The 12,200-nt window shown below is 53.0% G+C and overlaps 1 protein-coding gene across 2 annotated transcripts; it reads left to right on the top strand.

Annotated features, from left to right (window-relative positions):
* The first annotated feature begins 504 nt into the window (after positions 1–504).
* Positions 505–11,429, top strand: PI16 (peptidase inhibitor 16). 2 transcript variants are annotated; one of them, XM_075722473.1, is made up of 8 exons: positions 505–807; positions 1,396–1,545; positions 2,189–2,426; positions 3,623–3,732; positions 6,227–6,445; positions 7,072–7,181; positions 7,985–8,073; positions 10,967–11,429. In XM_075722473.1, the coding sequence occupies exons 3-8, from the start codon at positions 2,402–2,404 to the stop codon at positions 11,107–11,109; spliced, it is 696 nt and encodes a 231-aa protein (XP_075578588.1). In that variant the 5' UTR covers positions 505–807; positions 1,396–1,545; positions 2,189–2,401; the 3' UTR covers positions 11,110–11,429. The 2 variants fall into 2 exon arrangements, with proteins under 2 accessions (XP_075578588.1, XP_075578589.1); XM_075722474.1 differs by having other exon boundaries at positions 794–807; positions 1,400–1,545.
* The last annotated feature ends 771 nt before the right edge of the window (positions 11,430–12,200 follow it).

The following is a 12,200-nucleotide window of genomic DNA, read 5'->3' on the forward strand; positions in this document are numbered from 1 at the left end:
AGGAAATCAGCATCCCCTATGGGAGCCAAGCTGCCAGTTTCTAATTGATTCTTTTTTTTCTTTTTTCTTTTCTTCCTATTTTTTTCCTCCCCACTGGCATTGCACACACAAATTCCCCTGAGGCAGCTCTGCAGATCCCAGCCTCAAACTCCTTTGCAAAACCCTGGAGAGCTTTCTCGGGTCGGGTTTCCCAGGAGTCTTGGGCCTTTAGCTTCTCCTGCTAGTCCTCTTGCTGTAATGGTCTGGCAGAGAAGCTGGTTTTACTGGGCTGGATCAAAGCACCTCCCTTGTCTGGTTGCTGGCCTCCCCGGCTTTCCAGCAGCAAGCCTTGCACGCCCTTCCGCAGCAAGTGCCGCTCGCAGCGTGGGAACACCCCGAGCGAGAGGAGGTGGGGGGCAGGAGAGCATCTCGTTGCTGGAGATGTGAGCTCTACGAACTGCAGCATCTCGGAACGGCGATCCTGCCTTTAAACCCCCGCGTTCACATCAGTAACGCTGCGCCGGGGAGGGAAGTGTGCAGGATCTGCCCAGTCCCAGGCTCAGCGGTCCGCATTTAGCCCCATGGCCCCCAAGAGAACCAGGCACTTTCTGCGGTGAGGCCATTTCCGTGGACCTTGCAGTGCGTGCACGAAGAGCTCTTGCTTCCCGCAAACCAAACTTTCTCCTCTTGGTAAATTTTATATGTAGAACTCTGTATTCTCCTCTTCAGGAAACTCCTCCTTGTAAAGGATAGATTTACTGTCCTGCTGAGTGAAACAAGGGAGATGCTGGACTTCCCCTTTGCTTTGGAGATTCAAACAAGTGACAGGTGATTTATTTTTAGCATCATCTCTGTCTCTGGGGAAAGGGAGGCATGTTCTAAAGGCTCAGGGGTGCTGGGAAGTAAAGCTATATATGCATAAAGACTGTTTCAATGCTGAACACTATAAATTCAGTGGTGGAGAAAAAAATCAAATGTAAATATGCACTTAATGCAGAATTTTATGGATGGTCATAATTTAATATATTGCAAACTTTGTAAATACTTGGAAAAAGTGTGTAAATAAATGAGATTTGTATGTAAGAAGAATAAAAAAATGTTTTTACTTTTTGCAATTAAATACAAGTGTTAATGCACCTTTTCCCCTTTCCTGATTTTTTTTTTCTTTTTTTTTTTTTTTTCCTTGTTGCATGTCTGCCATTGAGGGGTCATTTAACCCTTTTTAGGGCATTTTCTCTAAGTGGAAATGTCATTTTAAGTGAAAAGGCAGAACACTGTTGCTTGGAAAATGTCAAAAGAAACACTTTGGAAAAATGTTTTGTCAGTTTTAGCCTGGTTCCCTAAACAAAGTTGATGCAACAGCTCTGCCTGTCCCTCCTTTCTTCCTAATAACAATCTCTGTCCTTCCTTCACAAGTCAGCTTATTCCAGCCAAACCTTGAGGGGTGGAAGACAATAAGCTCCTCCAGAGTTCATCCAGGCAGGTAGAGGAAAGATCCCACTACGACCAGGACAATGCGTTAGCTCCGTTAGACACCAGAGAAGCCACACTGAAGACCCTCGAGACGTGAGTCAGTAGAACCCCAGGCTTTGTTGCTTCTGCAGTGCGGAGTTGTGTGTTTCCAAACCCCACCGGCCTCGAGCCAGACCCTGTCACCCCATCAGGTGTCGGGGTGCGGTGGACGGGCTGTTCCTTGAGCGAGCAGAAGGAAAGCCGCATTCCTCGTGTGCTTGCCTAATGCCGGCTGGACATGAGTTGTCAGCTCCAGGGTGGGGCTTGGACCTTGTGCTGTTAATCTCAATGCTTCAGATGTTGGCTCCAGAAAGAGCCGTCGGGGCAGGTTGGGGAGTTGAGAAATGGCCCAGCACCCCCTTCGCCAGCAGCCGTGCCTGACCTTGCCAAATGCATCGGCTGTTACTCATGTTTCCCCATGAGGCACGTGCCCTGCTTGTGACTCCTCCAGGGCTGTTTTCTCTTCCCCGCAAGCACTATGTCCCATTTTCTTTAATCCTTGTTGCTGCACTATCTCCTGTGAGGCTTAGTCAGGATGCTGTAGTGCCATGGCCCTTCATCTCCACATCACGTTTGCAGAGACCAGTACGTGCGCTAGGGTCTTCTCAGCGCTGCCTTGTTCCTCGTAAGCCAGGCCACGGCGAGCTGGCCGACAGGAGTTGGAGCCAGTGTTGATCCTTTCTAGTTGTTTCTCCAGGTCTCTGGAGATGCAGCAGCAGAGCTTTTGAGGTGTCTCATGATGGAGATGGCTTTGCCTTGACCCAGATTCCAGGCCTGCAGTTCACCTTGGCAATAAATGGGAACCTTTGGTTTGACCAGATGAGTTGAAGATAGCCTGTTCAGGTGTTAGCCTCGGACCCTGCTTGCACAAATTGCTGGACTATTGAGAGTACGGTAGACCCTGGACCTAATGAAGGAGAAGGCAATATGCAGAGGTAAGAGATTTGGGGGGCAGTAGGAGAGCTATTGGGGCAAGAGAGGTGATCAGCGTGGCCCAAAGCAAAAGGAAAAATGGCAAAGCATTGCCTGGGGAGCTGGGAAGGGAGAGGGGGAGGCAGAGCCGACAGCGTGTGATTAACTTGGCTCTGCTAGCCAGAGCTGCCCACCCGCTGATCCTTTCTAATTGCGTGTGATCCCCAAAGGCAGCTCCTGGAGCAGAGCCGGGGCGGTTGCACAATCGCAGATGGGGAGGAAGAGGCTGCAGGCAGGCTGGAGGGTCTCTGACAGACAGCCTCCATGGCGGGGCGATTTGGGACACCTTGATGTTGAGCCCTCCAGGTGCCTGCCTGGGGAGGGAGCACAGCCTGTCCCCGCAGAGCTACGGGCTGGTTATCCCAGCCAGCCCTGAAGACAGATATAGACTCTCAACTCCCCTTTTTTGGGGCAATTTCAGCTCTATATCCTGTTCTTCCTCGCCTGCTCACCCTTCTCCTGATGGCACAGGGAAGAACATCAACCCTCTGCTTAACTCCCCCCTTCCCAGCAGGCCGGGGGAGCCCCGGGGGGCTGTTCCTCTGCTGCCCACCGCTTTCCCCCCAACACGGCCAGTGCATGGGCATGCAGCTGGAGAAGGTGGGCTCTGACTCCCAGCTGGGGAGTTACTGTGCTGCAAACTGTTCTCAGCAGTTGCGTCTTGTTGCTTTTGTTTCTAGACACAGCTGCGTTCCAGGGACAGGGGAGGACCCTTGTGTAAAACAGGGCTTTGCTGGTTGCTTAGGAATTGTTATTATAGTTTAGGAGAGAAGGGACAGGAGGTAGAGGACCCATAACTGAGGGCTAAGGGGATGTCTGAGGTTTGGAGCAGCAGAGGCTTGGATGAAAATACCAATCCAGGGATTACGATTCAGGCGCAGGGTCTGTCTTGGGGAGTGGACCCTGCGCGCTTGTTGGCACCGGCCGCACTGCTGCTTCTCCATCAAGGCTGATATGTGAGATGGGTGTGTGCCGTGTGGCTCCGAAACTCTGCTCTAATAAAGAAATACATTTCCTCCCCAATCTTCAAGCTGTTGGGTGTTCCTTGCTTTTGGGAGGTGCTTTAAATCTGACTGCCAGAGCTGTGGGCTGCTAAGAGCAGAAGCTGGCTGCACGATGCTGAGCTCAGGTCTTCCTCCTGTTTTCCTGGTGCTCACAGCGCTGGAGCTGAGCTGGTCCCTGAGTGATGAAGAAAAGAAGATAATCTTGGATGAGCATAATAAATACCGCTCCCAGGTCTCTCCTCCTGCTATGGATATGCTGAAGATGGTAAGTGGCTTTTATTGCAGGGGAATGTCAGAGAGCGTTTGTGTAGCGCAAGCCTCAATCCTAATGCTAGGAGGGATCAGGGTTTTCTTTAGGGGAGGCAGAGCAATTCTTCTGTAGGGCTACAACGAGGTATCAGTGAAGGGATTCCCTAAATTACCTCTAAAGAGATGAGATTGCTTTCACCTACAGAGTTGGTTTTGATTGTTTGTGGAAGTTCCCAAGCGTGATCCAAGTCCCCTGATGCTCTGTGTGAGAGCGATGCAGCTCTCACTCAGGTGTGTGCCCGCTGGAGCTCCTTGTGATGGGGAGGAAAGGCAGGGGAGACGTTGCCATGCACAGGTGCCCTGGCTGGAGGGGGAATCCTGCTGTGTGCGGCATCGCCTGCTGCGGTTTATTTGCCTTTGCAGGTGTAATGGGCTTTTGTCTGTAGGAGGGAACGTCAACTTCAAATGTGGCAAACAGGTCATTCAGTTATTTGGACTTTCCCATCACTTTCCTAATCTCCCCCATGACTTGTGCACGGGTGTCTTGGAGGCGAGGGATCTCGCATTTTGCTTGGGGAAACTGAGTCAGGTGCCTGCCATCACGTGTGGCTGCAGTAGCAGCAAAAACGAGCTCTCGAGCTAGTGCTGCTTTTTGTCTTACTCAGACACTTCATTTGATTAAAATTTGGCTATCGTGTTTTATCTTGTGCCACATGTGATTTTTCTCACTGTTTGCAACACGCGTGGAGGAGGAGGAGGACAACTGTTTGTCATGGGTAGTTGGAGTGCTTTGCTCTTTTGGTCTCTCTGCCTGGCCCAAAAGTTGCACAGGCTGAATTAAACCTTCGTGGGCTGGTAAATGGGAGCTTGCTGAGCAAATGAAGGAAAAAGGGGGTAAAGGGAGTCTGACCAGTGACTTTGGACTCAAAGGGGACAGGGAGAGGACCCTGAGCACCATGATCCCATGGACACCCACCAGAGCAAGGCACAGAAAACTTGGAGAATAAGGGCTTTGCAGCCAAAGTCTTAGAGAATACCTGAGGGAAACAGTCTCTCGGGGTCCTTAAGGCAGCAGCAATTCTGAACCGGTGAGTGCTGCTCCCAGCTGCAGCTTTGATTGCAGATCGCGTGCTTCGAGAGATGCTCCCCTCCACAGCGTTGCTTTGTTTCTGCTTAAACATACAGAACCTGCTCACAGTCCAGTGCCAAAGGCTTTTTTTTTTTTTGAAGCACAACAAATGTTTCACTTACAGCAGCCCTGACAATTTCTTGGTAGAGGTTTTCCATGAGAGCACCGTCCTCGCCTCCCTCCCGGGACGTTTGCTTGGGCTGTCTTCGCCTCCAAGTTCACCTGCTGCCGTGGCACCATGCCCGGCTGAGGTCACCCCGCGCTTCTGTTTGGGACATGGATCTGGTTGCTGTGGAAATAGTTAGGCGATGGGGGGGGGGGGGGGGGGGATGCAGAGCCTAAAGCCACTTTTCTTTTTTAATGAGGCAAATCTTGCAGGTGCGAGTCCCCTGTTTATGGAGCTCAGCTCCGTGCCAGAGGGAGAGGGGCGTGCGCTCCCCAAACTGGGTTTCCAGCCATCGCTCTCAGCCTGGCTTGGGGCCACAGTGTGAGGTCAACCAACACTCTGTGCCCCCCTCCAGATATTTCGGTGTTTCCTTCCCCACCAGTCCCATAGCCCCGATGGTGATGTGCTCTGCACCGGGGCCATGCTCTGTCCCCCTTTGGATCCAGCTTTGCCTCTGGCCGGGAAGGTCCCCCCCTTAGGATCTGCCAGTTGCTGGGCTGCCTTCCAGCCCACTGCAGAAGCAAAGCTGCTGTCTCCATCAAATGGTGCAAGGACGGTCCAAACAGCTGCGGTGTAGGGTTCCTTGTGTGCCTCCCTGCGAGAAAACCTCCTCTCCTCCTCCTCCTCCTGTGTATCAGTGTGGCCGGCGGGGGACCGTGGGCCGGTGGGCTCAGCTGGCGGCAGGGCCGCTGCCACTGCGGAGGGGGCTCCTGGCAGGCAGCCAGCCGGCCGCATCTCGGATCCAGGCAAACAGATGATGTTTCCCAAGAGCGTGTGCTCCCAGGCTCTGTGCAGCTGTTAGGGAAGATGTGTCCCGCTCTCCTCCCATCCCCACCCCGGCCAAAGAGGGATGTCCCCAGGCCCCCTCCTGTGTGACCAGGGGTGAGTTTCCTGCCTTCCTCTGTCCAACATCACGGTTTCTCCACGCTGAGTTGAGGATGCTCCATGATGATGATAGAAATGCTCCGGGCAAGGTTGTGAGAGTTGTGCTGATGCACAACCTTCCCCTGTTTGACCTATAAGCTAAGGTTTGGTTTGTGCTGGGACTGACGGTGGAGCTCCCTTCTCCTGAGGACTATGTTGGGTAGGGATTTGAATTTTACTCGTGAATGGGGAAATTGTGGCCAGAGAGCGCAGGGGTCCTTGGTATGTGTCCATGTGTATGTTGGAGAGCCCAATGTCCCTCCCCATATGCTGATGCCGAGCTCCTTTCAGAGCTGGGACACGGAGCTGGAGGCCTTTGCTCAAGCCTACGCAGAGAAGTGCATCTGGGACCACAATAAGGAGAGGGGACGACGGGGGGAAAACCTCTTCGCTATGGCCCCAACCCTGGACCTGGAATTTGCCGTGGAAGACTGGAATGGGGAGGAGAAATACTACAACCTGACGACTTCCACATGTGTCTCTGGGCAGATGTGTGGCCACTACACCCAGGTATCGAGCTGGCGGGGCAGAGGGATGGGGTTGTTGGGAAAGGAGCGCTACCAGAGCCCCAGTTCCTCCCAGAGTCTTTGCAAAGGGATGGGGAACCAGGCAGGAATCACAGTGATACAGGGGGACCTGGGCATGAAGACAGCCGTGATCAGCCTTCTTAGAGAAGACCTCTTTTAAACAAGCTCTGCAGCCCTCTTCAGCTCCTTGGCAGAGCTGGGTGCCAGCTTGTCTTAAGCAGAGATATGAGGTCTCAGTGTTTCTTCATAGCTTAGCGGGGAGCGAGGAGGAGCAGAGATGGTGGTGGTAAATACGAGGATGGATCTATGGAGGGTTCCAGGACCAAAGCAGAGATGGTGATGCTCTGTGTGGGTAGGCTATATGGTAGGAAAGCTATGGCACCCAGATACATGGATTGCAGCCCCAGGCTGGGAAGGAAGGTGGTCCAGACAGGGGCAAGGGGCAGGATCCTGAATGCTAAAGCAACGTGGGGATGTGGGATCTGGGGCACATGCTGAGATGAGGGGGACATTGGTGACAGAGCAGCCTTCAAGACCAGGGGACAGGTTGCCAACAGGGTGTCCGCCTTCCCCCAGTCACCTCACCTTCACCCCTGGTCTTTGCCTTAGGTGGTCTGGGCAAGCACGCATCAGATTGGCTGTGGGGCAAAGTTTTGCGAGAAGATCGACGGAATCGAAACAGAGGGCATGTACCTGCTTGTTTGCAACTATTATCCCCCGTAAGTCCCATGCCTCGCATGGCTTGGTGCATCCTGACGGGGTTTCTGAACTGGAAATGTCCTTCCTTCAGTCCTTATAGCAGAGCAGGATTTGGCCTTGTTCAGAAATAAAAGCAAAGCAATTCCGAGGAAGGCCTTTGTTATCTTGGGTTGGTCACAGAGGAAGGAAGGGTTGTCTGGTGATCCTTGCCTGTGATTGTGACTGCTGAGGTCTGATTCAGCTCCCGGCACAGACCCAGGGAGGGAGCTCCCCCCCAAGAGCTGCCCAAGGCGGATGCCAGAATAGCTGAGGGTACAACCGGGAGCTCCCTGCTTTGTGCCTTGTTCTTCCCTGCCAGCAGCAGCGGTCGCCTGGGGTGGAGAAGCCCCTTTGCACCAACAGGAAGGGTTGGGCATGGGAGGAGAGGTGGGTGGCTGCTTCTGAAGCCCTGGAACTAGCCTTGAGGACCACTTGCTTGGAGCTGGTGAGACCAACAAGAGCAGCTGGTTGCTGCTGACCTTCTTAGCAGTCTTGAGCAGAGGGGAGATAAAATCACGCATCCAAAGCCCATCAACTGCTCCGTTCTAAGGGGCGGTGAAGGATCTGGTCCATGGAGCTGTCTCCCCTGGTTTTAGCAGCCCTGGGGTCAGGCTGTTGAGTAAACGGCACTGACAGTCTGTGGCAGGATACCAAGACCTGTTTTTCACATTAATCCTGAGTTCTGCCTTGGCTGGGATATTCCAGTTGAATCAGATCCCCTCTTTGGGATGGGTGTTTCCCCCTCTCCTCATGCCTTCTTTTTTTCGGCGTCTTCTGCTTCCAGGGGTAATATGAAAGGCCGAAAGCCGTACAAGGAAGGACCCTCATGCTCGCAATGTCCCGAGGACAGAGTCTGTGTCAACTCCTTGTGTGGTAAGTGAAGCGAAGCGGTACGTGTCCCTTGACAGGCTGTTGGGACTCAGACCCCTGGGTTGGGGTGCAAGCTCTGAAGCCTCCTGGAGCTATCAGGAAGCCCTGGACCAGCAGTTCCAGGGCTGGATCATGAGACATCAGGTGCGATGGCAGCCCCTAAGACAGGTCAGCTGCCTCAAGACGAGGAGGATCAGACAAGGACCTTGTACCCCCTTAGCCAGCAATTGTTGCCCCATGAGGATGCCCTGATCCCAAGGGGCAGGAGGTTGTGTGAGGGAGATGAGATATCTCCAGGTTGGGAACCCCAGAGTCAGGGACAGCCCAGAGTGACCTGAGAGGGGTTGGCTGCTGCTTCTTCTTCACCCACCAGCTGATTTTTGGTGGCCTTGCTCAGTGCAGGGGAGCTGTTGAGGTCAGCTGGCCCCAGCCCTAATTGATGGCACTTTTCATCTCTTACCAGAACCCACTGTAGAAGAGACCACTCCAGCCCCTGTGACAGCAAAGGCAAGCCCATCCACCCCAACCACAGCCATGCCAAAACCCACAACCACAGCCAAACCAGAATCCGCAACACCAGTGCCCCCCACAGCCAAGCCAAGACCCACAACCACACTTCCAACCACAACCACAGCCAAGCCACCACCCACAACCACATTCCCAGCCACAGCCAAGCCACTACCCAAAACCACACTTCCAACCACAGCCAAGCCACCACCCACAACCACATTCCCAGCCACAGCCAAGCCACTACCCAAAACCACACTTCCAACCACAGCCAAGCCACCACCCACAACCACATTCCCAGCCACAGCCAAGCCACCACCCACAGCCACCCTCCCAACCACAGCTACAGCCAGGCCAAAATCCACAACCACGCTCCCAACTACAACCACAGCCAAGCCACCACCCACAGCCACGCTCCCAACTACAGCCAAACCACCTGCAACCACGCTCCCAACCACCACAGCCAAGCCACTACCCACAACCACACTCCCCACTACAGTCAAGCCAAAACCCGCAACACTAGCACCTATCACAACGACAGCCAAGCCAAAACATGCCACCACGCTCCCAACAACAACCCCTGCCAAGCCAAAACCCACAACACCAGCAGCTACCACAGCCATGGCCAGGCCAAAACCCAGCATGCCAGCACCCACCAGTACTACTGCCAAGCCAAAGCCCACCATGCTAACATCCACCATGCTAAAACCCACCACAACTACCACTACAGCCAAGCCAACACCCACCACGCCAAAACCCACCACAACTACCACTACTGCCAAACCAACACCCACCACACCAAAACCCACCACAACTACCACTACAGCCAAACCAACACCCACCACACCAAAACCCACCACAACTACCACTACTGCCAAACCAACACCCACCACACCAAAACCCACCACAACTACCACTACTGCCAAACCAACACCCACCACACCAAAACCCACCACAACTACCACTACAGCCAAGCCAACACCCACCACACCAAAACCCACCACAACTACCACTACAGCCAAGCCAACACCCACTACACCAAAACCCACCACAACTACCACTACTGCCAAACCAACACCCACCACACCAAAACCAACCACAACTACCACAACAGCCAAGCCAGCACCCTCCACACCAAAACCCACCATAACCACCACTACAGCCAAGCCAACACCCACCACAACAGCCAAGCCATCACCCACCACACCAAAACCCACCACAACTACCACTACCACCAAACCAACACCCACCACAACAGCCAAGCCATCACCCTCCACACCAAAACCCACCACAGCTGTGGCTAAGCCAAAACCTGCCACAGCTACAGCGAAGCCAACACCCACCACACCAACATCTACCACCACTACAGCCAAGCCATCACCCACCACACCAAAACCCACCACAACTGTGGCTAAGCCAAAACTTGCTACAGCCAAGCCAACACCCACCACAGCATCTACCACCACTACAGCCAAGCCAACACCTGCCGCTACAACATCAGCAAAGCCAAAACTCACCATGACAACACCAGCACCTACCACAACAGCAAAGATGCAACCAAAAACTACCACAAACCCAGAACCTACTGAAACAGGAACACCTAATCCTACTGAGGCAACTGGGCTAACTCTTTCTTTTGAGCCCATGTTAGACCTGGATTATAAGGTATCTCCAGAAGTAGAGGTAGACACTGGAGAGCCTGTTAGCCCCTTAACTACAGAGGATCCGGCCTTATTAGAAAGTGTGGGCACAGCCTTCAGCCCCAAATCAGTCCCAGAAACAAATAAAGGTGTCAAAGAGGACGGGAAAGAGAAGTCAGACTTTTCCAGTCCACCTCCATCCGTCAGCCAAATTGTTCCAGAGATCAAGTTAGGTTTCAATAAAGCTGAGCTCATAACCCCCTCAAAGTCAGTGTTCTTCAGCCCTGAAGAGCCCACCTTCTTGCGCTTAACATCATCTTCCAAAGAAAAAAAAGGGCAGAGCCCTCCTTTCCAGAACTCCCTCTCAGGTAAGGTAATTGTAGAGTCTGTCCTGGCATGGACACTCAGATGTTCAGTGATCCCCAAGCAGCATGGAGAGCGCTTGGGAGGAACCAGTATCGGACTGGTCCTCTGGATCCTCTTCTCGTATGTGGCACCAACCCTTTTCCTCACTCTTTCCTCTAACACTGAAAGGGGCTGGTTGGATGTCTCATTTGTGAAGCATGGTTTTGTTTACAGCCTGCTCCCCACTAACCCACCAGCTGCGTCACGCCTTCGCTGGATCAGTGCACTGCTGCCTCGCACCTCGCGGTGTCTTGGTGCACGTCACTGGTAGACCTGCATGAGCGGGAGTTTCTTTTTTGTCCAGATCTTCCTCTCTAACTCCAGGTTTTTTCCTCTTCTGCCAGCAGGTGCCCTGGACACTGAAAAACTGGAGACAAGTTCAGACCAGACAAGCGTGGATCAGCCCACGGCTGGAGCCCCCAGTACCTGCTTGGGGCTTTTACTCTTCCTCCTACCCAGTGTCATCCTGGTGGGCCTTCTGCTTTGAATGGTCTTTCTCAGCTGTTTCTGCACCAGTCACCAAGGCTTTCTTCAGCATTGGTTGTTCCACAACCCTGGTAGGCTTGGGAGACACCACGGACAATTCAGGTTGACATGCTCTCTTCTTACACTGCCTTATCTGCTCCAGCCTCGATGAGCCAAGGGCAGCTGGCAGTCCCATGGGAACTTGGTCCCCTTCCTGAGGAGACCCATGAGCAGGAGGGTGTCTGCCATAACGCTGGTGACCTTGCAAGCTTCTCCTTTCTTCCCAGCCAGCCTGGGCTTCTGGTCCATTTTCAAACTGGAAATGATGAGCTATCCCACCCACCTGTGTGGCTGGCAGGCCCCGCCACACCGTGTCCCCAGGGAAAGCAGAATGACTTGGAAACCCAAGTGGTGATGAGACGTGGTCATTGGTTTTGGTGTTTGTCTGTAGATGAGACATGGTGGTTGGGTTTGGTGTTTGTCAGGATGAGTTTCCAACAAAAATGCTCTTTTCCCCTCCTGATGTATCTGTCTCTCTCAACTTTGGAGAAGTTTTATCTCTTCCTTTCTTGTCCAAAAAGAGTGGGGTTTCCCCCCCCCCCCCCCCCCAGAAGAGGATTTCTATTTCCTTCCTGGTTCTGGTATAGCAATGGCCAGTACTACCCAGATCTACTCCTTTCTCCTCCTCACACCTCTGCAGCCCTTGCCTCCTTCCTCTCTTCTGCTCTCTACAGCGTGTACCCATTCCACAGTTAGTCCATTGCCATGACTTTATTTTACGCTTGTGCCTGCACCTGCGTGCGTGCACAGAAGAAAAACCTTCAGCGCTAAAGAGGAGTTACCGGCTCCTTCATACAGCTTTCTTCTGCATGGCTTCTTTCTTTGCGTAACTTAAGTGTATTTGAATTTAGATACAGATCCTGGTTGACATGTATTCTGTGTGTGGTGGAACCTGGTCCAGGAGAAACAAGCCATCGTGTGTGCTGGTACAATTTGAGCTCAGGAGAGCCAAGTGAATGATGTTAAGAGGTTACCGGTGGTTCCAGGACTTGTTGGAGGACCGCTTTCATTGTGTGGGACACTGTGTGTTTTATTCCCCTGTGTCTCTGCTCC

Source organism: Pelecanus crispus, chromosome 17 (assembly GCF_030463565.1).
Source record: "Pelecanus crispus isolate bPelCri1 chromosome 17, bPelCri1.pri, whole genome shotgun sequence".
NCBI lineage: Eukaryota > Metazoa > Chordata > Aves > Pelecaniformes > Pelecanidae > Pelecanus > Pelecanus crispus.